Source organism: Sorex fumeus, unplaced genomic scaffold (genome assembly GCF_029834395.1).
Source record: "Sorex fumeus unplaced genomic scaffold, SorFum_2.1 ptg000169l, whole genome shotgun sequence".
In the NCBI taxonomy this organism is placed as follows: domain Eukaryota; kingdom Metazoa; phylum Chordata; class Mammalia; order Eulipotyphla; family Soricidae; genus Sorex; species Sorex fumeus.
In genome coordinates this window covers 7,585,177-7,611,365 of record NW_026606226.1, presented here as the reverse complement: position 1 = coordinate 7,611,365, position 26,189 = coordinate 7,585,177, and the positions used below count along the sequence as shown (strand labels likewise).

The following is a 26,189-nucleotide window of genomic DNA, read 5'->3' as shown; positions in this document are numbered from 1 at the left end:
TTATTTATTAAAAATTTTTTTAAATAGTGAGACATCATGAGGTACAGTTGCAGACTTACACATTTTTGTGCTTGGGTTTCAATTATATAATGATCAAATACCATCCCTCCACCAGTGCCCTCTTCCCACCACCATGCATCCCAGCATCCCTCCCACCCCCCATCCCCCCCATCCCACCCTGGCTCTGTGGCAGGGCATTCCCCTCTGTTCTCTCTCTCCTTTTGGGAGTTGTGGTTTGCAAAAGAAACACAAACATGTTTGGTCTATAGTCTACTTTCAGCATGCTTCTCCCATTCTGGGAGGGTCCTCCCAACACCTTTATTTGGTGTTCCCCTCTTTATCTGAGCTCCCTTTTCCCTAGTATGTGTGGTTGGCCTCCAAGTCATAGAGTAGAATTCCTGGTACTAATCTCGGCCATTCTTGGGTGTTAGTTTCCTATTTTGTTGCTTTATGTTCCCCAGATGAATGCAATCTTTCTATGTCTATCCCTTTTTTTCTGAGTCAGAAAATAAAATATTTTAAGTCATTTATCCAGCTCCTATGTATGGGACAAAGAAGAAAACCTTTTGATGAAAAGATTCATTAAATTTCTTTCTCCCTTCTCCAGGAAACAGAGTTCTAGGTCAACTCTCCACTAACATTCATTTTTACAAACACATGCTTTAGTTTAGATTTGATTCTCTTCTGACCCAAAAGTAGAAGAGTAACTGAAGATTGAACTCTGTTGAAACTTCCACCTCCTTTTGTGTACAAGTAGCAATGTATACAACCTGGTAGTTCGGCAATAAGCATACACCCTTCCTTTCCCTGTGCCCTCCCCCCAACCCACACCACACACACACACACACACACACACACACACACACACTCTTTAGACCACTAGCTCAGAGAAAAAGATGTATAAACATGGTCTTTCTGAGGTTAGGGATGTGGTAACCAGCCATCTAGACATTGTAGGCACATTTACTCAGATGGGACAGGCACTGGCTGAGGTGCGAAGGCTAGTCTAGTGAAGAATACAAACTCCCTGCTACTTTCTGTTCTTGGGGGAGACACTTAAGTTTCTCCCAGTGTTCGCCACATAAGTGCTCTCATAGATTTAGGGGTGGGAGATGGGGGTAATGGGCAAAACCTGGGGACTCTGGTGCTGGAAATGTACACTGGTGGAGGGATGGGTGTTGGAATACTGTATGACTGAAATTCAATCATGAATGGCTCTGTAATGCTCTAAAAAATTTAAAAATTTTTAAAAAATGAAATAAAATGGAAGCTAGAATGTATTTATGACTGTTTAAAAAAAACTCTCTTGTTGTCATGTTACCTAATAACGAAGTAGTTTAACAAGCAGGAACATGACTGACTCAGTCTTTTTTCTGTTTTATTCTAATTTCTGATAGAAATCTACCTTGGTATTATAATTCAAACATGTTATCAAATAAGAGTTATTTTTAGGGGCTGGAGCGATAGCACAGCGGGTAGGGCGTTTGCCTTGCGTGCAGCCAACATGGCCGACACAGGTTCGATTCCCAGCAGCCCTTATGGTCCCCCGAGCACCGCCAGGAGTGATTCCTGAGTGCATGAGCCAGGAGTAACCCCTGAGCATCACTGGGTGTGACCCAAAAAGCAAAAAAAAAAAAGTTATTTTTACGTGGCATCAGCTATTGCATTGTCCAAATTCCAAATGGATTTTGTTTCTAAATATACTTTAAAAGTCAGAGCTTGAATAGGAAAATTTGTTCAAAGAGGCAGAGTGACCATAGCTCTCATTCTAAATCTCAGTCAAAAAAAGTATTTACGATATTATCTTGAAGGGGAAAAAAAAACCTACTCCATCTTCAATCTAAATTTGAACAATACCTTGTAATTTCTCAATGAGTTTTCCACAGCTGGAAAAACCAATTATGAAACGAAACCCCTTTCTCAAGGCTCTGGACTGAAAGCTCCCTCACTTCTTATTCCTGGGTTCCTAATTAACTCAAGGTGACAGTACTGCTAAGATGATTCCAATGAGTTTTTCCTTAAACCTCTGAGAGATTGGAGTATGTCAAGCAGCTTTCTATGCACTACAGCTTGAGAGAGTTGTGCTGGTGTTATTAAATTAAAACAAAGCTTGAAAGCATGGTAACTGCTTGCAAACAGATAGCTAGGACCCACTTAAACAGACTTTCACTGTACTGAGAGTTTTTCATTTTATTTTTGCACAAGTCACTTGAAATTTAACTCTTCTAGAATTTTGTTTTGTGTAACTTTAGGATTTAGTACAAAATTACAAAAATTAAATTCTGAACATTGTGGACAACAGTAAAATTATATTTCAAGACATGTGGTTTAAATTCTTTAAAGATTAGAGAAAATTTGTCATCTCAAATCTGTTTCTCAAAAACAGAAAAAGTTTCCTTTATAATGTTAGAGCTCAGTAAACACACCATGTATACCTTGGTTTATATTTAGGATTGTCAAGTCATCATAAACTCTCGCCAAACCAGATGATAGGACCTAGTTCCATTCTCTAGTTCCTTTGAGAAGTGCTTCATTGCAAACATCTACTGCAGAGTTGTCAAGGAGCAGAGCCAGCTCACTTCCTATTCCTAAACTGCACTCTCTAGGGGTGGGCAGAGTGTGCCGTTTCACCATACTTCCTGAGTTGGACATGTTTATTCCAGGACCTTTCTCTCTCCTGGCTCTGGTGCATTCCAACCCTGCTGGGAGGTGGGAACCTAAAGGAGGTCTACAGAAGCTCCTGCTGAGTTCAAATCTAAAAGTTCAAAACTCTGCTAAAGATGGCTCTGACTCTTCATTTTAAATCTCTAGCTCAACTGTGGATAAAACTCTGATATCCTAAGTTTAATGGTGAGGAACACCAATAAGGCCGATGGTGGGAGGACTTTATGAAAGGCAGCCCAGATTCTGTCTTTCTTCCTACTCCACCTTCACTTAGAAGTGTTGTTAGTGGGGTGGAGAATATGCTATGCTTGCAAGAAGGCCAGTTTCAATCACTAGTACCACCTGATTGTCCTCCATGGGATGGCATAAGTGTGCCGCAGCAGAAACCATGAAGGTTCAAAAGAGTGGAATTTTCAGTGGCTTCCCAACCCCAACCTACCCCTCCCTCAAGCAATATCTCTTCCTCAGGAAAATGCTTATTGTGGCAAACTTTTGTCTTCAAGCTTAGTGAACTTCCTTTAGAAAATCTTGCCTGTATTAGGAAGGTAAGCAGAATGAGAGAAAGTTATAATCAGGATGTTTGCATTGATAATCATGCTATGCATACTTCTGTTATATGTTTTTGGGCTGTGTGCAAGGCAAATGCTTTACCTGCTGTGTTTTCTCTTGGACTTAATGCTGGCTTTTAAAAAACTCAATGCTAACCTGATAAAGTGGTTTTTTAAATTTTTTTTTTTATTTTGGGTGACATGTAGCCTTGCTCAGGGCTCACACTTGGCAGGAATTGGGAGACCATATATAGCACTTGAGACTGAATCCTGCTAGGCTGTGTGTAAATGCCCTAATAGTTGTGTTATCGCTCTGGCTCCTGAAGTTTTTCTAAGCACACTTTAGGTTTGAAATTTATTATAAGAATGTTATGTGAGGGAATCCCATAGTCTTTCTCCCGAGCTACACAGTACAGAGTGGATTAAGGGAGAAAGAACCTTTCCTACCTTAAAAACGGAGGCCACCACAAAAAGTGGCTCACAATCAATCTGTACATCAGCGCCGGCATTTAATTTTTCTTTTAATTCCCTACACGCCTTCACATTTGCAGATTGACGAAATATGCCTTTTGTCAAGGGCCCCCGTTCATAAAGGAGCCATAGCATGTTCTGTAGGGAGGAAAAGCAAAATGGTGCTTCATATCGGGGCATCACTAGGGAACTGCCAGGACGACGAAAGCCAATGTGTTTTCTGGTATTTAATCATTCTATTTATTCATGCTATTGTAGTCAACATCTCACCAAGACATTTTACTTCAGACACTTGTTTTAAAAGTCATCTTTTTTGTTCAGCAAACCAATAGTCATTTGAAAGCCAAATTTCTCTGCTAGCTTCTCTCCTTCTCAGTATTTTCCCGTTCCTTTCTAACACAGGTTTCCCAGTTCTCTTTCCTGACCCCAAATACAAAAATATTTCTGCCAAATTTCTCTACTTGCCTTTCTTTTTTCTGTTTCATATTTCATTCCACTTGTGTGCTGACTTCCTGCTACAAAAAGTTCAACACTTTCCTCTGGTGGAAGCTTTCTCTACTTCACTCCCTTGGAATACCTTTTGTACGTCCCTTTCTAGCTCTGTCCTCTGCTTGAAGGAAGATAAAAGCAACCACAGATTCTGGAACCTAGTTATGCTACACATCTGATGCTGGACCCCGGCACTGTAACATAAAGTAGGGAGAAAACTACTCCCTAAATCTGTGGTAAAAGAAAAAGTGTCCCGACTAGTGTCTCAAAGGATGAAGTGGCAAATACCATATTCATTTAGGGAGGAAACTCAAGAAATAGTGCCTATCTTCTGAGCCACTCCATTAATGAATAGTAACCAAATGTGCCAAGAATCAAAATACTGATAAAACCCATGGCAGAGTCTTCTCCAAACTAGACTCTGCTGCTAAAGTGAAACAGGCTTTCAGAATATTTTTTGAGTTCAAGGAAGAGAGTGAGGGAGATTTTGAGAATTCTCTGTTTAGAAGGCAAATTCTAATTGATCTGAGCAGGCTTATGTGATGGTTTCCTAAAACCAGTAGAGTAGATGATCTCAACCTTTCTAGAATTCTGCTAGATCTCAATTTGGTTTTGTATCCTTTAGTTACTGATATTCATAGGCATGTAGGTATCTATAGTCTTTCCATTTGGGAAGAGATTTCTCTCAAAGATTTCCCTCTCCTTTGCCAGACTTCCCCTTCTTGTTAATGTTATAGGACAAAACAGGACTCACCATGATTGGTGTTGGCAAATTGTCATTTTCGCATATGATTGGCAAAGAGATACCAAATAGTTTTCCTGTCACAGGAGATGTTGGTAAGGAAGAATCTAATCCATTATCCAACTGTGTGTTAGGGCTTCTCCAAAATGCCCAGTTCATAACAGATCTTCGTCGCAGAAAATTTCTGTGGCCTGAGATTGGGGAAGAAGATCAGTAGAAAAGCTCATTGAACTGATTTCATTTACACTTTCCATTCCATGTGATGTTCAAAGAGAAAAAAATTTTTTCTATAGAAGTCTTTTCTTGCTGACATTTTCATCACTGAAACTAAAGTTTGGGTCACTTTCCGTCACCGTCCTCCCGTTGTTCATTGATTTGCTCAAGCGGGCCCAGTAACGTCTCCATCATGAGACTTGTTGTTACTGTGTTTGGCATATCGAGTACATCACGGGTAGCTTGCCAGGCTCTGCCGTGCGGGCAAGATACTCTCGGTAGCTTGCCGGGCTCTCCAAGAGGGGCGGAGGAATCGAACTCGAGTCAGCCATTTTGGCTGCGTGCAAGGCAAACGCCCTGCTGCTGTGCTATCGCTCCAGCCCAAAGTTTGGGTATTTCCCTATTTTTGAGACATCAACAAAGTGTAGAGTTTTGGCACTGCATTTCTCAAAGTCAAGGAGAAGCTTCTTTAGGTAACAGAAACTGTCAAATCCATCAAAAAAGGAGACGCCAAGGTCAGTGTAAATATGCCAGAGAAGAACTATGTCCCACATGTCACGACCTAACAAATTCAGTCACTTCCAGTTGATCCCTGAGGCTTAAGCAGAGGGGGGGATGTGAACCTAGATTGGAAGTTCAATTTAGGTTAGAATCTCAAGAGCTACATCAGATCATTCCAGGTAGCTCTCAGCTCAATTTCAGATTTTTCTGGAAACTCAGGGTCTCTGATCAAAAAAAAAAAAAAAAAAAAACCCTTTAAAATAAGGTGATTACAACCCAGTTAAAATTTAACTTCTGGTGGATCACCCCATTCAAAATTTTAGAATTCTTGGAGCAATATCTCAAACTCTACATCACTAATAAATCAGGAGGAGCACATCACATTGGATGGGATGGAAAGTACAAGGCAACCAAACTCCATGAACAAGATATCAAGAGATAAGGCTTAACCTGTAACAACATGTTAGTAATCTCTTTTACAAGGACTAAAGGGCTCCATGGTGAGCTACAACAATCTTCACACACATTCTTCTAAGAAAACATCTTTTAATAATTTGTAGCAAATTATTTATAACAAGTAGCTGGAGCGATAGCACAGCGGTAGGGTGTTTGCCTTGCACGTAGTTGGCCTGGCTGAGCTGGGTTCGATTCCTCTGCCCCTCCTGGATAGCCCGGCAAGCTACTGAGAGTATCTCACCTGCGCGACAAAGCCTGGCAAGCTACCCGTGACGTATTCGATTTGCCAAACACAGTAACAACAAGTCTCATGATACAGACGTTACTGGGCCTGCTCGAGCAAACTGATGAACAATGGGAGGACTGTGACCAATATAAAATAAATGATTCAGGATCTGATCTAGGTGCAGGCTTGAGGGGTGCTTGGAAAAATTGGAAATAATGGTGGTGGGAAAGTATGAGGGATGCTTGGAAAGTATGAGGGGTGCATGGAAAAATTGGAAATAATGGTGATGGGATTGGTGTTGGAATATTGAATGTAACAAATCATCATAAACAGCTTTATTTAAAAACATTTAAAAAATAAATAAAATAAAATACAACTTTCCCTTCTTAAGTCACTGAAAATTTTTTGAGTAACCAGCATTTTGTTTTTCCAAATTAAACCTTTAGTCCACTGTCTAGTTCATTATAAATATTAAAACAACTACTTCCTATCTGTCTTGATGTCAGATACTAAATAAAACTTTGTCTTGGCTTTTAAAACTGCGACTGATGTGACTGAAAGTTTTCACAAAGTTTTGACTACTCCTCAAAGTGGGTAAAAGAGTATTGTTTGTAGTAACTTACGTATTCAACCACCTGTGAGACAAGATTTTTCAGAATAAATCTCAGTTCGAAAAAAAGCAAATGAAACATGGATGGTCTCAGAAGAGTTCTTAAGACATTTCATAATATGCATATCTGTCCGTCTATTTGTATGCATCATCTGGTCTGTGATGTTCAAGCTTCCTGGAAAGCACTGTTACCTCAAATTTTTTAGAGGCCGGAGAGATAGTACAGCAGGTAGGGCATTTGCCTTGCACACACATCGTCAACCCAGATTCAGTCCCTGAGGGCAGAGTCAGGAGTGTCCCAAAAAAGCTAGAAAAAAGGGATGAGGGTGTGTGTGGTAGATGTTTAAGACAGTTAGTTATTGCTGGGTCTCTCAGTGGGTTCAAATTGAAAAAACAACGAGAGAAATACAGCATCAACTTTTCACTATCCCAATGATTATTTTGTTTGTATTGCAAATACAGACACTTGGTTTGTATTCACAACAGAAAAAACAGATAGATTTCATTTTCAGACTAAAGACTTAAAAGCTCACACTTGAGATCACCTTAATTTAATATCACTGTGTCATTTAGAGGTATTTTTTTATTTATCGGAAAGGTAGGAGATGGCTATGCTTCCAGGGAATGCAGGTTAGGTCAATGGGCCAAAAAGACAGATCTGTGGAAATCATCACCCTATAGGATGCAGGTAGGAAATGAGTCTCCTGGGGCCCTCACAAACTACCTCTTTTGAATATGGGACTATTTAGAGACACACACAGTGCAATGTTCCACAGTAGAAAGAAGGCATTGCACACCTGCATCGCTGTCTGGAGCCTCCAACTCTGTAATGTGCTTACAGTTCAAGAGCAAAGAATAGTGCAGAAAGACACAGACATACCGTAATGACCACCTCCTAAAACTACTTTTGCTTTAGTAGTTCTCACTCAACAACCACTTCATCAGACTGCAAGTTTGGATCTTGGTACTGTTTTCAGGAACGAAACCTTTTGTTTCAAAGTGCAATAACCCTGCACAGAGGAGCAGCTACCCACCATTCGTGGTCAAAGCAGGAGTCCTGCGGGTGGGTTTCAAAATAAACTGGCATCTTGATCCGGGAGGCAGGTGTTCTGTTGTTAAGAGCTGCTGCTGGATGAAAGTTATGTCCTTAGTCTTCGGTACCATGATGCCAAGGCTGCTTCTGACATGACTCATTTTGATGCTATAAGGGAACTCGTGACCTACACAGAGAAAAACCTGAATGGAGACTTCAGGCTGACTGATAGTGATGCTGGTGCTGAACACTGCAACAGGTTAGGATCTATTCCTGGCTTTCTGTCTAATCATCCCTAGGTCCACTCACGGAGGAAATCCACCAAAGCAGTTTTTAGTAGGGAAGGTGAATAAGGGCAAAGAAAAAGACAATGTTGCTTGGAATGCACATTTCCTGTGTTGGCATAGAAATGAATACTGTTTAGAGGCAATCTGGTTTCTCCTTTGATATTAAGCAGAAGTTATTAACACTTCAACAAATTCTTGTGGTCACTCCATCTCCAATCTATGATTTAGTAGAATTTACCCTACATACCATGTGGCATTATGAGGGTCAAACTAACAAACCTTTATGGGTAGTCTAATTTTATAAGGAAAAAGAATTCAAGAACTGAGTATGAAATATAAGTGTGCAGGAGAAAATAATTAATACACACTGCTTAAATATTGTTTGTTTTAAAGTTTAGCAAACTAGCTCTGTTTTTGAGAACTGAAGAGGAAAATCCACACTTATCTTCCCAACTATACTATTAGGTGCTTGAGACTATCACTCTGGAAATGCTTAACATTTAGTATTCATGATTAATATTTAGTACTTAAGCTTCCTGGCCAATTCTGAGCTCTCTGGAGTCATGAAAACATACTCATTTATTTCAAATTTTCAGAAACTTACCTACTAGAAGATACGGTGATGCCAGTTTTCCAGTATGAATCCACAATTGATAATCCCTTTCAGTGCCCTTGGAGAAAAAACAAAATTCCTATTTGATAAATGAATAAAGTTATTTCATGCTTGCCCCCACAGAGGACACAATATTAATGTCAGTCAGGTTCCTGGCGGGAGGGGGGGTGCAGGGGGTTAGAGTTTATCCCTTTGTAAAGCCAAGAGCACTGATTCCTACAACATTTCTGCAGTCCTTCAGAGAGGATCCTGTATTTATTTACATTTTCACCTTAGTGATGACTAGGGGTGTATGAACTGCAATGTCATCAGGACCTCTCTACTGCCAGTAGCAGACAAAAAAAACCTTGACACCACATACATTTTCTAAGAAAGAAATGCCTTGGTTTTCTAAAGAGCTAATTTGGAGTGCCCTTACTCATCTGTCTCTCTATAATTGTCATTGTCAAGACTTAAACTCCAACAAGTCCCTGTGAACACAAGCTGTAATCCAGGGAGCCTCAAACATGCTATGTTTGTGTAGAGACAGAAATACTTTAGATTCTGAGTACTAGCCTTAGATGTTTCTTAACAGATGAGAATGACCAAGAAGCTCTAAGGAAAAAGTTATCTGGCACAATGTCTACACTTGTTTCATTCTGGGCAAGTCTAGTTGTGAGGACAGAAAAGATAAAACTTCTATCTAGAGAATAGGTCCATGATAAAAAAAAATGAAAGTGTTCATTAGCAGAATTATAATACAGCAATATTAAAACTCTGAAATGAAATGTATAAAATTAGGCTAATTTGGCTGTGTCGTCTGGGAGGATCAAGCAAACAATGTCTTCAGTGACATTTGAACAGACAGGCAGTATTGAATATTCTTACCTTTCCCTTTTGATTAAAAGATCACCTTTAATAGAAGATATTGGTTATGGAGAATTCCATCCTTCCAACCTCCCAATTTATAATTTCCTCTTCTATCCTAAACCCCAAAATTGTTACTGCAAATAGGAAGAATAGCTAATAAACCCCTTTGTTTTTATGTAGCATTTGAAAGCAAGAATTCCTAAGAACAGTAGAACCAAATAGCCTAAATTTCAAATGAATTTTAAAGCAATATTCATCAATTTTCTGAATTACATTTAGTAGGAGATTTATAACTTCAAGAATTGATAACTATGCAAATGAAAACAAAATTAAGAACATGAGAAAACATGAATCTTGCTTGTTTCCTCTAAGTAATTCACATGCTTACAACATGTAATTATTATCTATCTAAAAATTAATGCAGAGGGGCAAGAGAGAGTTCAGTGGTTTAGATACTTGCCTAGATGCTCAGGGATTATTCATATATTTTATACTAATTAAATATATTAATATTCAATGTAATAAATGAAATGTTCCATTCCAAATTTTGCTTGTCTCCTCATTCTTCATTTGCTCTACAAGAAAACTTAAGGTGAGAGTCTATCTTAAACGTGTAACAAAACTGTTTGGGCACTTAGATTCTCACTCAAGAACTAGTGGTGTACCAGTGCTCTCTTTTGTTTGCATCCTTCTGAAAGTCACTGCCTCTAACATAAGCATTAACTCTGTGGTGGCATTTCTATACTTGTAGGTTGGAGATGACTATTTTCCCAGCTCTTTCCTGTCACCCACCCTCAAACATTCCAATCTTTTCCAGTAATCAACAAAACAACCCCAAGAAACAAGAAACAAAAAATGCCACAGGGGAATATGTGGTGTGTATACTAATGCTCCTTATATACACTACAGAAAGCTTTTCTTTGCATTTAGTAATTCATGATAGGCATCATCCATTTCACCCTCTGCATCCAGTGACTACAGTAGCTATCTGGTCCTTACAATTCTACTACACAGCAAATCCAGAACGCATCACCTTGATTGAGGAGGTGAGTGAGAACAACCAGAGGAGGAGATGGGAAAAAATTAGGCATCTATTGACCAAGTGGCAAGGGAGAAAGGAGGTTAAAACTAGACCAAAACCTAACCTGTACCAATATACTAAACTGTGCATGTTTATAGCATATAAATATAAATATTGGAGGTCCTAGCAGGGACGCGCAGCTACTCGTATACCCTCGACCAAAGACCGGTCCGTCTCTATCGGGGAAGGCCATCCTCTTCGACCGAGCGCGCAGCTTCGGGAGGGACGCACATGGAGCGGTGAGGGAGGAAGGGGACACCCGCCTAGCCAGCCAGATCAGCCGAATCAACCCTGGCCATCAATGGGGTGACAGATGTCGCAGCCAGATCGCCCTCGGGCTGGAGCAATAGCACAGCGGGGTAGGGCGTCTGCCTTGCATGCAGCCAACATGGCCGACCCGAGTTCGATTCCTCCGCCCCTCTCGGAGAGCCCGGCAAGCTACCGAGAGTATTCGATATGCCAGACACAGTAACAACAAAGTCTCCAATGGAGACGTTACTGGGCCCGCTCGAGCAAATATAAATATTATCACTAAAATGATAGCCTAATCTCTTTTTTGATTTGCACATACTGTAAAATGAGAGAATAATAAATAATATTAAACTAATACTAAAAACAGTACCCCTTTTTCTTTATTTTGAGGGATAATGCTTGCACCTTTTAGATATTTACAAGAATCTAAGGTATCAAAGTATTTTTTTTTAAATTAAGAGTATCTAGCAGAACAACATTTCCAGAGCTGAAGAAAACTTGTGACCACATTCAGGAGGCCCGAAGGGTACCAGCTAGAAGAAATCCGAATAAAAATACCCCAAGACACATTCTGATCAAAATGACCAAAACCTTAGACAGAGACAAAATTCTGAAAGCAGCAAGATCGAAGAAAGAAATCTCTTACAAAGGAGCATCCTTAAAATTCACAGCTGATTTTTCTGATGAAACCCTCATGGCCCGAAAACAGTGGTGGGACATAGTAAAAAAACTCAATGAAATAAATGCCTCCCCCAAAATACTTTTCCCAGCAAGACTCTCATTCATAATAGAAGGAACAACACACAGTTTCACAGACAAACAACAGCTCAGGAACTTCATAGACTCAAAACCATGGTTACAAGAACAACTAAATGGGCTACTTTAAGGCAAGAAAGGCTCCTCAAATACACCCAATTTTAACATAACAATGGGACAAAATCCCATAACAATAATCTCTCTCAATGTCAATGGGCTAAACGCACCAATTAAAAGACATAGAGTGGCAGGATGGATTAGAAAATTGAACCCAACATTCTGCTGCCTGCAAGAAACGCATCTCAATAGTCAAAGCAAACACAGACTCAGAGTCAAAGGCTGGAAAACAATCCTACAGGCAAACAGCTCCCATAAAAAAGCTGGGGTAGCCATCCTTATATCAGACCACATTGATTTCAGAGTGAGGAAGGTCATAAGAGACAGTGAAGGCCATTACTTATTGATCAGAGGATCTGTACAACAGGAAGAACTTACAATAATAAATGTATATGCACCTAATGAGAGACCAGCAAAGTACTTAAAACAACTACTCATAGATTTGGAAAAAGACATCAATAGCAACACAATACTAGTGGGAGACTTCAACACTGCTTTGTCACCTCTTGATAGATCAACCAGACTCAAGCTTAGCAAGGACATACTTCATTTGAGGGAAACAATGGAAGAAAGGGACTTAGTAGATATATACAGGACACTTCATCCACAAAAAGCTGAATACACATTCTTCTCAAGCGTACATGGAACATTGTCCAAGATAGACCACATGCTGAGCCACAAAACATGCCTCCATAAAATTAAGAAGGTAGAGATTGTATCAACAATCTTCTCAGACCATAATGCGCTGAAATTAGAAGTAAATCACACACAAAAACAGAAAACTAAATCAAACACCTGGAAATTAAACAGTGCACTATTGAACAACGAGTGGATTAGACAGGAAATCAAAGAGGAAATCAAAAGATTCCTAGAAACGAATGAAAATGAGAACACGAGTTACCAAAACTTATGGGACACAGCAAAGGCTGTGTTAAGAGGAAAGTTTATAGCTCTACAAGCATTCCTCAGGAAGGAGGAGCGAGCACACATAAGTAACCTAACCTCACAGCTTAAGAGCTTGGAGAAGGACCAAAAAAAGGAGCACAACCCGAACAGGAGAAAGGAAATAATAAAACTCAGAGCAGAGATTAACGAGATGGAAACCCAAAAAACAATCCGAAAGATCAATGAAACCAAGAGCTGGTTCTTTGAGAAAATTAACAAGATCGATAAGCCTCTAGCAAAACTCACAAAGAAAGGGAGAGAGAAAACCCTAATCAACCGAATCAGAAATGAAAAGGGGGTCATTACAACAGAAACCACAGAAATTCAGAGGATCCTCAGGGAGTACTTTGAGAAGCTTTATGCCACGGAACATCAAAACCTCGAGGAAATGGATAAATTCCTAGACTCCTACAGACTCCCAAGGCTGAACCAAGAAGACCTGGAATACCTGAACAGACCTATCACCATCAAGGAAATTGAAATGGTAATAAAAAGTCTCCCCAAGCACAAAAGTCCTGGCCCGGATGGATTCACTAGTGAATTCTTCCAAATCTTTAAAGAGGACTTACTCCCAATACTCTTTAAGCTTTTCCACGAAATTGAAATATCAAAAACACTTCCAAACAGTTTCTACGAAGCAAATATCACACTGATACCAAAAGCAGACAGAGATACCACAAAGAAAGAGAATTACAGGCCGATATCCCTGATGAACACAGATGCAAAGATCCTCAACAAACTACTAGCAAATAGAATCCAACTACTCATCAAAAAGATCATACACCATGACCAAGTAGGATTCATCCCAGGGATGCAAGGATGGTTCAACATTCGGAAATCAATCAACATAATCCACCATATCAACAAAAGAAAAGATAAAAAGCATATGATCATATCAATAGATGCAGAGAAAGCATTTGATAAGATCCAGCACCCCTTTATGATGAAAACCCTAGCCAAAATGGGTATAGAGGGGACCTTCCTCAACATAATTAAAGCCATCTACCACAAGCCTACAGCAAGCATCATCCTCAATGGGGAAAAACTGAGAGCCTTCCCTCTAAGATCAGGGACGAGACAGGGATGCCCACTCTCTCCACTGCTGTTCAATATAGTACTGGAAGTACTTGCAATAGCGATTAGGCAGGAAAAAGATATTAAGGGCATTCAGGTAGGAAAGGAAGAAATCAAGCTCTCACTATTTGCAGATGATATGATACTCTACTTAGAGAACCCAATAACTTCCACCAAAAAACTCTTAGAAACAATAGACTCGTATAGTAAAGTTGCAGGTTATAAAATCAATACCCAAAAGTCCATGGCTTTCCTATACGCAAACAGTGAGAGAGAAGAAAGCAACATGAAAAAAACAATCCCATTCACAATTGTGCCCCAGAAAATCAAGTACCTAGGAATCAGCTTAACTAAGGAAGTAAAGGACCTGTACAAAGAAAACTACAAAACGCTACTTCAGGAAATAAAAGAGGACATGAGGAAATGGAAAGATATCCCCTGCTCATGGGTCGGGAGACTTAACATTGTCAAAATGGCAATACTACCGAAAGCATTGTATAAATTCAATGCAATCCCTATAAGGATACCCATGACATTCTTCAAAGAAATGGAGCAAACACTCTTGAAATTTATATGGAACAATAAGCCCCCACGAATAGCTAAAGAAATTCTTGGGAAAAAGAAAATGGGAGGAATCAACCTCCCGAACTTCAAACTGTACTACAAAGCAGTAATAATTAAAACAGCATGGTACTGGAACAAAGGCAGAACTGCAGACCAATGGAACAGGGTTGAATACACTGACATCTCTCCTCAATCATATGCTCATCTAATCTTTGATAAAGGTGCAAGTAATGTGAAGTGGAGTAAGGAAAGCCTCTTTAATAAATTGTGTTGGCATCACTGGACGGCTACATGCAAAAAAATAGGCTCAGAACTCTGCCTAACACCATGTACAAAAGTAAGATCAAAATGGATTAAAGACCTCAACATCAGACCAGAAACCATAAGGTACATTGAAGATAAAGTTGGCAAAACCCTCCATGACATTGAAGCTAATGGTATCTTCAAAGATGCCACGCCACTGGCCAAGCAAGTGAAAACAGAGATAGACAAATGGGACTATCTTAAACTAAGAAGCTTCTGCACCTCCAAAGAAACAGTGACCAAAATACAAAGACAGTCTACAGAATGGGAAAGGATATTCACCGAATACACATCTGACAAGGGGTTGATATCCAGGATATACAAAATACTGGTTAAACTCCACAAGAAGAAAACATCCAACCCCATCCAAAAATGGGGCAATGAAATGAACAGAAACTTTCTCAAAGAAGAAATCCGAATGGCAAAAAAGCACATGAGAAAATGCTCTACATCATTAATCATCAGGGAGATGCAGATCAAAACCACAATGAGATACCATCTCACACCTCAGAGACTGGCCCACATTCAAAAGAACAAAAGCAACCGATGCTGGCGTGGTTGTGGCGAGAAAGGGACACTCCTTCACTGTTGGTGGGAATGCCGACTGGTTCAGCCCTTCTGGAAAACAGTATGGACGATTCTCAAAAAATTAGAAATTGAGCTCCCATTTGACCCAGCAATACCACTCCTGGGAATATATCCCAGAGAGGCAAAAATGTATAGTCGAAGTGACATCTGCACTTGTTTGTTCATTGCAGCACTCTTTACAATAGCCAGAAACTGGAAGAAACCTGAATGCCCAAGAACAGATGACTGGTTAAAGAAACTTTGGTACATCTACACAATGGAGTACTATGTAGCTCTTAGAAAAGATGAAGTCATGAAATTTACATACAAGTGGTACAATATGGAAAGTATCATGCTAAGCGAAATGAGTCAGAAAGAGAGGGATAGACATAGAAAGATTGCATTCATCTGGGGGATATAAAGTAACAAAGTATGAGATTAATACCCAAGAATAGCTGAGATCAGCACCAGGAGGATTACTCCATAACTTAGAGGCCAGCCGGGTATCCTAGAGGAAAGGGCTATTCAGATAGAGAAGGGAGCACCAAATAAAGGATGTTTGGAGGATCCTCCCAGGAGGGGAGATGCATGTCGAAAGTAGACTATGGACTGAACATGTTTGCCACTCAATGCCTCTTTTGCAGACCACAACACCCAAAAGGAGAGAGAGAACACAGGGGATTGCCCTGCCACAGAGACGGGGGGATGGGGGGATGGGGGTGGGAGGGATATTATCCATGGTGGTGGAAAATGGGCACTGGTGGAGGGATGGGTATCTGATCATTGTATAATTGAAACCAAAGCACAAAAAATTGTAAATCTACAACTTAAAAAAAAATAAAATAAAATAAAGGGAAAAAAAAAAAAAGAGTATCTAGCAGAGTAACTTACAGTTAATCCTAACTCCGAAAGGGAGGTATTGATGACTTCGATTACGGTCTCAGAGTTCTTAACATTCAAAGTTTTGAACTGAAAAAAAAAAAAGAAATATAACTATAAGAACTTTTTAACAGATGAACAAATCATGCCAAGTGATTATTCAAAGGCATATCTTGACTTCAATTGCTGGTAAAACACATAAACAGAGAACATATTTTTCTATAAATTATTTTCTGCCCATTGTCCATTGTATATGATGCATTATAATATAATATCAATTTCTTCTAAAATATGTGACTCACCCAATAAGGCTCTAAGAAGCAGAATAAATATTATTTTCAGAGGAAGTATCTGTATCATACCCTCCCTGCACCAGTGGGAGGTTGGTTTTCTGCATCATTTCTCTCTTTGTATTTTCATAGTGTAATTATGAAAAAAAGAACTGTATCCTGAGTACTGTTTCCACAGGGTGAGCTTTTGTTTCTATACATGGTAGAAATTCAGCTTAGCTAAGGTCAGAATAACAACTGGCTACTAAGAGCTTCAAGTTAGAACTTTCAAAACTCACTTCTTTTTTTTTTTAAGCACTTTCTATGTATCTGGCACTGTTGGCTACAGAGAATTTCATTGTAGAATTTCTGGGGGTGGGGATACATCTTAAAATCCAGGTCTAGCAAATGAGAAGAAAATTTTAGAGAGTTAAGATTCTACTCCTACTCCAAACTATGTCACCGAGCACAGACAAATAGTTCTGTGATAAACTGTATTGATAAATTAGAAGATTAGGATATTTATAGAGATGAATCAATTATAAAACATTGACTTTGACAATGATATATCATAAAAATATATACTATGAAATAAAGTTTTTTTGTCTTTAAAAAAACTTTTTTTTTTTTTTTAAATAGGAGCCACACCTGGCAGTGCTTGCTTAGCCATAAAATGCTGGGAATCAAATGCAGGGCCTTATACATGCTCAGTTTTTACAGATAATTTTCAGAAAAAGAGCAATTAGGTGGTATAAATGAAGTAACAGGCAGCATAAATGGAAACAAAATATAAGAGCAAAAAGATTAAAAGTATAAAGGCTAAGTGACATCTACTCATGATTCTTAACTTTCCCATCACTGACTATTAGTTTTTCTCTAGAAGCCAATTACTTGACATGATTTATTATCTGTTGAGATTGCTGATTTCAAACTCTTATAGTTCTAAGAATTATGCAACATTGTCTTGGTACCCAAAAGAATTTTAAAATTACCTAATTAGTGCTTGTTTTCCCAGAATGGAAAAGTTGTTTTCTATTTTGGGCCAAACTTGATTTTTAATTTCATGAGGTGCTTCTGCCTTTTTAAAAGTCTGAATACCCCTTCAAGGAAACCCTCATCAATTCTCATAATGGATAACCTATCTTCTAATACTAGTAATCACTGACAAAGTACCTGGTTTCTTTCTTTTTATTTCTGCAGTGCAGGGAACTGGAACCCAGAGGTTCACATCATTCTGACTCCTGGGCCACATCCCTGCCCCCCTGGAATCTCTATGGTTTCTAAGGTAATGTCTTTCTTAACACTAGGCACATAGATTCAAATGATTCATTAGAGGCTGTGGATTTTTCCCTGCATGCCTTTCCTGCAGATAAAATGAATTTTTAGCAGAGGAGAGAGCTCTTTGGTCAGTAAGCTAAACAAAGGAGAAAATCTCTATTCTTTTCCATCCAGTAGAATCCATTTGTCAGACTGAAAACCTACAGGCCAGGAGGAATAAAGCTCCTTTTCCATACATTCCTATTTTATGGGAATGAACTTTTTCTATAAGCACGAGTCTTTGAATGAAAACCCTCACCAAGAAACAACTCAGATGTGTGTCAGCTCTTACATTCACTTCACCAGGTACGAGTGATACAGAGTCAAACTGACCACATTTCTTGTCTTACAAAGGAAGAGCCGGACATTAGTCCTTCCTCATTTTCCACACACTGAAAAGGGGAGATAGGCATGGTGGGTGGACACTGACACATGGTTGAGGCTACAGTGTTAGAATGTTTTCTGTGAGAAATGCTGGCATTAGCAATGTTGTAAATCACGGGGCCTGACATGTAAAAATGGAAGTACTAAAAGAATGCAAGAACTCTCACTCCAATAAAATTAGTGAATGTAACCAGTGACCACAGAAATTGAATGAAAATCTACAGAGAAATAAAATGTGCTTGCTTGGTCTGAGGAGAGATCTCTGTAATCTCTTGTCATAAAAATTTGAGTATTTCTCATAAGCAGTGATCCCTAGTTTTTATGTATGAACATTGGCATAACTTCTGCATGGGGCTAAAATGTAACTATTTTACTCTACTTTCACACAAAACTATTGGAGATGTGTGAAGTATTCTGGCCTTTATATCATGAAAATATTCATAAGCTTTCATTATGCTTCCTGTTGATAACACCTGAGCTCTTGTAGTATATTTCAGTTCTTAAATCATCCATAATAACTAGGGATTGTCACTGTCACTGTCCTCCTGGTATTCATCGATTTGCTTGAGCGGGCCCAGTAATGACTCCATTGTGAGACTTGTTGTTACTGTGTTTGGCATATCAAATACATCACGGATAGCTTGCCAGGCTTTGCCGTGCAGGTGAGATACTCTTAGTAGCTTGCTGGGCTCTCCAAGAGGGGCGGAGGAATTGAACTCAGGTCGGCCACGTGCAAGGCAAACACACCCTACTCGCTGTGCTATCACTCCAGCCCTAGGGATTAAAGACTAAAATTTTATTTGTACACTGTGACATAGCCACATGCTAATCTTTTAAAAATGTCATCTCTTCCAGCCCATCTACTTATAAATAATGAATAAATCTAGATTTTAAAAACTAAAAACAAAAACACCCCAAGCCCCAAAACCAACCAGTTCACAAATCTCTCACTTAAACATGGACAAATTGGAAAAAATTGTGGAAATGGCCATATTCTGAGCTTCTGCAGCTACTTCCCTACGGATCCAGGGAAATATTAATACCAGGGGGAGGGAAAGGACATCTGACAAGCAATATTCTTTCCATGTGGAAATATGAAATTCTGTGCTTACCAGGACTTTTGCTTCCTTCATTTGCGCTACAGTGTACATTTCCTATAGACAGTGACACACTTATGCCCAGGAAGCTCATTTTTCCACAATACTAGTTCTAGATGCCCAGCCTTCCATAGTGCATACACTTCCTATCTCTCTCTATACACTTATGCAGGGCATTAGAATTTAATTTTCTGGCTTAGAAAACACTTACCTTTGCACAGTTGTCAATATTCTGCGTATAAACCTTCATTGAAACAACCTTCGGAAAATCTTTTTCCTTTTCAATGTTGACATATCTAATCAAATTCAACACCGAGTCAGTTTTCTTCTAATAATTTTAATAATTTATTATTAAATTAATCTATTGAACTCATATTTTCAGTATACTTATTTGCTATTAAAAACTAACAGAAAGATTCAGCAAAGTCAGATTACATTATAGGTTAAAAAAAATAAAAAATTCTTAGGGCATCAGGCATGCATGGGAACAAAACAAGACCAGGAGATCCATTCATTCAAGTGAGTTCTGAGAAGCCTAATCATGTTAAAGTTCCTCCAGATGATGGTTTATCCTTATTGTTGCCCTACTTTCTTCAGAGGCCCAGAACCTGACTGATAAGGAATGATACAATACTTGACAGAACCAAAACAATGACCTTTTCAGTTCTTGAATGGAGTCTAAATCTCAATTCTCCCAAGATAATTGCAAAGGGAGAGAGGGGAGGAGGAGCAAGGAGCTACGAGTCTGATAAATAAAATGAATCATTTGAGTCTGTCTGATTCATGGTAAAGAGAATTATTTTTGAGGTCAGCACTGTCACTGTCAGCACTGTCCTCCCGTTGTTCATCCATTTGCTCAAGCAGGCATCAGTAGTGCCTCCATTTTGAGACTTCTTGTTACTATTTTTGGCATATCGAATATGCCATGGGGTACTCAGCAGAAAACTTCCATATATAGAAACTTATCACAAGTTTTTGCAGAAATGTTTCGCTCCAAGAGGAGGTTAGAGATATGGAAATGGATGGAAGAGAGTACTATTTATGTCTAAAATGATCTAAACAAACTTCAGTGTTCTCATTTCTAGAAAGTAAGAAATACATGGAACATGAGAACATTATTTACACTAAGTAGTAGTAAACAGTCTCAACAGCTTATTTTGAGGACAAATGAAACATTTTTAGGAAGGAAAGGGGAAAAAAATTGGACAGATATCTGTAGAAAATACTGAAAAAATACCTTTGTAACAAGGTAAGCCAATTTTCCTTCTGCTCTGCAGAGCTGTAATCAAAGAAAATGGGATAGAAAAATTAATCCACTATTAAATTTAAAAATAAAAAGAATTCAAATGAAACCATAAAATCCTTCTGTGAACCTATACTTAGGATTATCAATGGAGATGTACCATTAACAGATTGATGCTCTTTATGGGCCTGTATACTATTGCCATCTTGGTCTCAGTCTGGAGAAGTTTCCAGTGAAAACCTCTTGGAAAAATTTTCAGTCAAGTCCTGTTTTTCCGGTCCTCTTGGGAGGATCCAAGACAGGCCCACTTTCTGACTTAACTGCTATTTGACAAGTGATATTGTACCAGTGGGAAGTAGTTCTGATAGTGGAGTAAGTATTTGATTTGGCATTTAAAAAATTTTGCAAACTTCATGATCATTGGAAAAAAAATCGCATAATACTGTTGAGCTTCAATCCTCCTAGATGTCAAATTGGCCACTTAGCTCAGTATTTGGTAGCATCAGATGCCAAATTAAAAGTATGGTTCACTGGAACTTCGAAAGATGAAAGCAGATTGGAAAGACAGTTCAGAGGTTTATCGGTTGCCTTAGGAAGGCCCTCAGTTCAGTTTCCTGGCACCACGTGTCATCTGTTACCACTGCCTGGTGGGTCATCCCCAGTGTCTCCCAGAACTGTTGGGCCTGAGCACCCAGTCACCTGGCCGCCTGGCTGATTATCACTGGGAGCAGCCCCTGGTTCACCTCCCCAAATAAAACCCATAAGAAACTTAGTCCATTGAGAGTCAAGTAAATTGGATCTGAAATCTGTTGTTAGGAAAAAAATTGATACTACATATTAAAAGCCTGTTATTTAATTACACTCAAAGGAGACATTCTTCATCAGAGTCATCTGGTTAAGTTTAATGATAACTAAAATCACTATTTTTTTTTCCCTGAAGTCACTGTTACTTTCTTTGATTTGTTTTTGGTGGGGAGTGAGGAAATGGGACACCCAGCAGTGTCAGGAGATGATGTAGTGCTGGGGTCTGAATGTAGTCATATATTGAAGGGTCTAAGGAAACAAAGTAAAGGTTCTCAGGTATTTGGGGAGGCTGGCTCCTAGGTACCAAAGATTTATATATATGTACATATATATACTTTTTATCAGCAGATACCTCACCCATGTGTGGCAAGTGTCCAGAGTAACTGAGAAGAAACAACTGGGCACAGAAGGAGATAAATGTCAGCCACAGACTGGATTTCAGAAACTTTTGATATACTTTGAAGACATTAAAACTTCTTCTTTTTTTATTCGCAGGGCAGTGGCTTTTTGGTCACACCTGAGAGTAGTCAGGGGGCTGTATGCAGCACTGTTGACTACTTGGGTAGTCATATCCAAGGCAAACACCTTAACCCCTGTACTAGTTCTTCAGCCCTAATCACCAATTTCTCCGTGATTCTACACTCAAGAAAACAAGTACCCTGGTAAAGAAGAAAATTAAGAGATTTACCAGCCTGGTAAATTAAAAGCTCAAGGTCAATTTTAATCTGATCTACAAGAACAGATTTTTCTTGTGTTACTGAGTGTGTAAAATAAATGTCTCACTAGGTATCTAAGTATTTCTGATGACTTTTGCAGATTTATCATTTGATATATTTCCTATATCTCTCAAACAGTGCTCCCATTTTTACTATACTTCTCTATCAAGCAAGCTGCAGTGCTTATTTCCCTAGCAGGCACAGGTCCTAGGTTTGTGAATAAAGAGGACAAGTGGTGAAAGACATCAGAAATACCTTGAAAGCCTTTTCTAAAGATGAGGTGGCCGACTTTGACCATAAGTGTGGAAAGCTCGGACTGCAGCTGAATCTGATGAAAACAATGTTCATGAGAAACAGACTCGTTCCTGACATTCCATTCACTCTCAATGGAATGAACATCTCCGAATGCAGCAGTTATGTGTATCTAGGTCAAGAACTCAACATGACAAACGACCTGAGTCGTACAGGAGGAAGAGAGCTACATGGAACACCTTCAAGAACATCGAAGAAATAGCTAAGAGGACGAAGAACCTCCGGCTCTGGGCACATCTCTTTGACTGCACTGTCCTTCCTGCATCAACATATGCATCAGAGTTCTGGGCCCTATGAAAACAGGATGAGAATACTATTCGGATCTCCAAAAGAGGAATCGAAAGAGCTATGCTTGGAGTATCATGCTTCACTTAAGTGAGAGAAGGAATCCGGAGTTCCAATCTCTGTCAACGAAGGAGAATCAGGAATGCTTTTGCTAAGGTGTTGAAAATCAGATGGGCTGGACACATAATGCGATTTGGAGATGACCTTTGGACTAGAGCCGTTACCGACTGGATTCCACAGGACATCAAAAGATTGTGTGGCCACCCATCTATGAGATGGTCAGACTTCTTCGTCAAGACCATGAATGAATGGTTTGAGACTCTTCATGTTCCTGGAGTGAGCAGACACCATTGGGCTACACTAGTTCGCGACAGGAACGAATGGAGATGTTACTGGTGCCTGCTCGAGCGAATTGATGAGTAACTGGATGTCAAGTGATCAAGTGATCCAGTGATATTTGGACAATATAGTGCCACCGTTATGAGAGGCTGATTCTTAAGCTGCCAGCCAGATTTACCCATCCCATTTCTGATGTTCTTCACCCCTTCCTTCATGCTCAAGTTTTCCCTCTGGGGTTTCACATCAGAAAGAAAAATTTCATCAGTTTTTTTTATTTTTTTGTCAAATAGGTCTGATGACAAAAAGTTCTTGCGGCTTTAGAAAAACATTCTACTATCATTTTTTCAAGGTTATTTTTGCGGCTGTGGTATTACAGGGTGAAAGATTTTTCTTTTACCATTTTAGAGAGGGCATTCTACAGTATTCTAATGGCCACAGTTTCTGATGACAAGTTCATCGTGATGTGAATGAGTTTTCCTTTCCATGGAGTATGTTCTTTCTTGTCATCTTTGATCTAAAGTAGTGTATCTAATACAGCCAAATGTTTTCTTCAATCTCCTTTTAGTAGTTCACAGAGCTTACTGAAACTACCTGGATGAGTTCTACCAAAATTGGGAGGGTTTTAACCATAATTTCTTCAAATATTTATTGTCTCATTTCCCTTCTCTCATCTTTTTGTAGTTCTAGCCAGAAGTATGTTATATCTTTTGGCACTTTCCAATAAGTATCTGTTACTTAAATTTTTTTTCTATTATCAGGCGATTTGTATTGCTGTTATCTTTAAATTCAGTGAGTATTTCCTCTTTCATTTTCATTCTGCACCAAGGCTACACAGACAATTTTTTCCATTTTCAAATGGTAGGGTTTTTAAATTCACGTAAGTCAAAACCATATTGTAAAGGGCCCAAGGAATAGGAGTTAAAGCACCAAAAATGTAAGGTATTGTAGTTTTCAACTGTGAAATTCTCATTTGGATCTTTAAAAAATGTTTTCTACTACTGCTGAGATTTCTAATCTTTACGTTCATTTTATTTGGCTTTCACTAATGGAGCTACTAGTAATAACAACAGCTGTCAACCTCTCTCACCTGTGGCATGCAGCATTCTAGTTCTTTGACTTTTGCTTCCAAGGGCTTTGATTATACCTTGTTGTGAGGACTATGTAGAGTATATGGACAATTTTTTTGAGCTTCCCTTTCCCTACTCTCTCGAAAGACTCCCCCTCTCACTTCCCTGTGGTGGCAGTGAACCTCTCTGCATTGTGGTTCTTCAGTCCAGACGAGACTGGGTTTTTGTCAAGAGTAGCCCCTGAGCGCAATGAGTATGGCCCAAGATGTCCTACCTGAATAAAAATATAGTATGCATATAACAAACACTAAAACAAATGCTAGAATGAGTTGGTGGTGTGCAACTGATCAAGATCACAGGTTTGAATTTGAGTGTACTTATGAACCAAAAACTCATTCAGCACATTCAGGATAAAAGCAGTAAGACTTTCTATTCACCAATTCTCCGAGCCCATCTTAGCTTTGGAATGAGTCCTATAAATCTAACCTTTACCCCCTGAAAGAAACTTGCTTCTGATTGTCACATCTCTCAGGTTTCCAAAGCAGAACATGATAGACAGTTTGGGTAATCCATTATTTTGTAGCATTACTTTTATTCCTATGATGATAAATGACTTCTAGTCAATTGGGGAGTATAGTTTTTTCAATTTAACTGACTACTTTGTAAGAATGCTGCGTGCCACAGGTGAGAAAAGTTGACAGCTGTTGTTATTGATAGTAGCTCCATTAGTGTAAGCCAAATAAAATGAATGTAAAGATTAGAAATCTCAGCAGTAGTAGAAAACATTCTTTTAAAGATCCAAATGAGAATTTCACAGTTGAAAACTACAATACCTTACATTTTTGGTGCTTCAGTGAAGTTCTATCTCAGTCACTTGAAAAGATCAACTTGAAAGTTCCACATCCAAAACACAAGGGAAGGAGATGCTGGTTGGGAAGTGCCATGTTTGTGACCACTTGTGTCCTCTTTCAAAGTCACTGGTGAAGACAAATGACTCCAAGAGTTCCCCATATTCACCCCTGATTTCACATTGTAAGAACTCTTTAGGAGAATCAAAGGCATACAAGTTTTCTATGAAAGTGTGTCAAAAGAGCTGTTACAGGTTTCATGCACAACCAGAATGAAGTGCTTTATACAATGAGGCTTTTCAAAGGGACCAGTATGGCAATAATAGCTGGAAAATGAGCATGCTGGACAAGAACTGAGTGTTAAAAGTAGGCAACAGGATATACCTGATACCCTTTCGGTTAGTATCTGCATTGCAAACCACAATGTCCAAAAGGAGGGAGGAAAGGAGGGTCAAGGAAGGATGGAGGGACAGAGAGGGAAGAGAAAGAGAGGGGGAGGAAGAGATAGAGAAGGAGGGGAGAGAGAGGCCTGCCATAGAGGCAGGATGGGGTGGGGGAGGGGGTGGGAAGTGATGGGAGGGAAACTGGGAACACTGGTGCTGGGAAATGTACACTGGTAGAGGGATGGGTCTTGAAACACTGTATGACTGAAAACTAATCATGAACAACTTTGCAAATATCTATCTTATAGTGATTCAACGAAAAAAATCTTAAAAATATGAATTAGCTTTTACTCTATCCTAGAAATGCTCTAAAAATTTACTTTCCTAGTAGCTAAGCACATACACACAGGAAAAAATACAGGTCTTACCTAAATGTTGCCACGAAGTTTACTATGGGCCATCCTAACATGAATGATTTAACAGAATTACAGTTTCTTTCCTCAACTTCTTCGGTACACGTTGATATCCACATATCAGACAATCTTACTTTATATTTAATTTTATAACTGTTATTATACCTGAAAAGATAAAGCCAAACAGAATTTCCTGTTATGTGATTTCTTAAAAGTGATGAGAGTTTCTGTACTTTTGATAAGAGTGTAGTTTTCAGATGTTAGGGGCAAACCAAATCCTTATCCTTACTTTCATTGTCAAGCTCAGGAAATTTTAATTTGGCCTAATGCAATCTTTGAAATAGTTGATGCATTAGCCCACGTGCCTACATTCATGGTAGAGAATTGCCATAAAATGACAACTTTATTTTTCTAGATGTTGAACATTACATTTGGATCAAAAACATAATTTTGAAAGTATGATTAGAAAGGA

At 39.0% G+C, this 26,189-nt stretch overlaps 1 protein-coding gene across 1 annotated transcript in view; it reads right to left on the bottom strand.

The window, feature by feature from the left end:
* Window positions 1–26,189, bottom strand: part of ARHGAP20 (Rho GTPase activating protein 20) — a gene marked incomplete at its 5' end in the record, with an annotated part of 51,393 nt that overhangs the window by 7,629 nt on the left and 17,575 nt on the right. Inside the window, 8 exons of the mRNA XM_056107550.1 lie at window positions 3,660–3,821; window positions 4,927–5,105; window positions 7,955–8,140; window positions 8,845–8,911; window positions 16,253–16,330; window positions 19,519–19,603; window positions 20,545–20,586; window positions 25,733–25,882. Of these exons, the coding sequence (XP_055963525.1) occupies window positions 3,660–3,821; window positions 4,927–5,105; window positions 7,955–8,140; window positions 8,845–8,911; window positions 16,253–16,330; window positions 19,519–19,603; window positions 20,545–20,586; window positions 25,733–25,882 (949 nt within the window). The remainder of the gene's footprint in view (window positions 1–3,659; window positions 3,822–4,926; window positions 5,106–7,954; window positions 8,141–8,844; window positions 8,912–16,252; window positions 16,331–19,518; window positions 19,604–20,544; window positions 20,587–25,732; window positions 25,883–26,189) is intronic.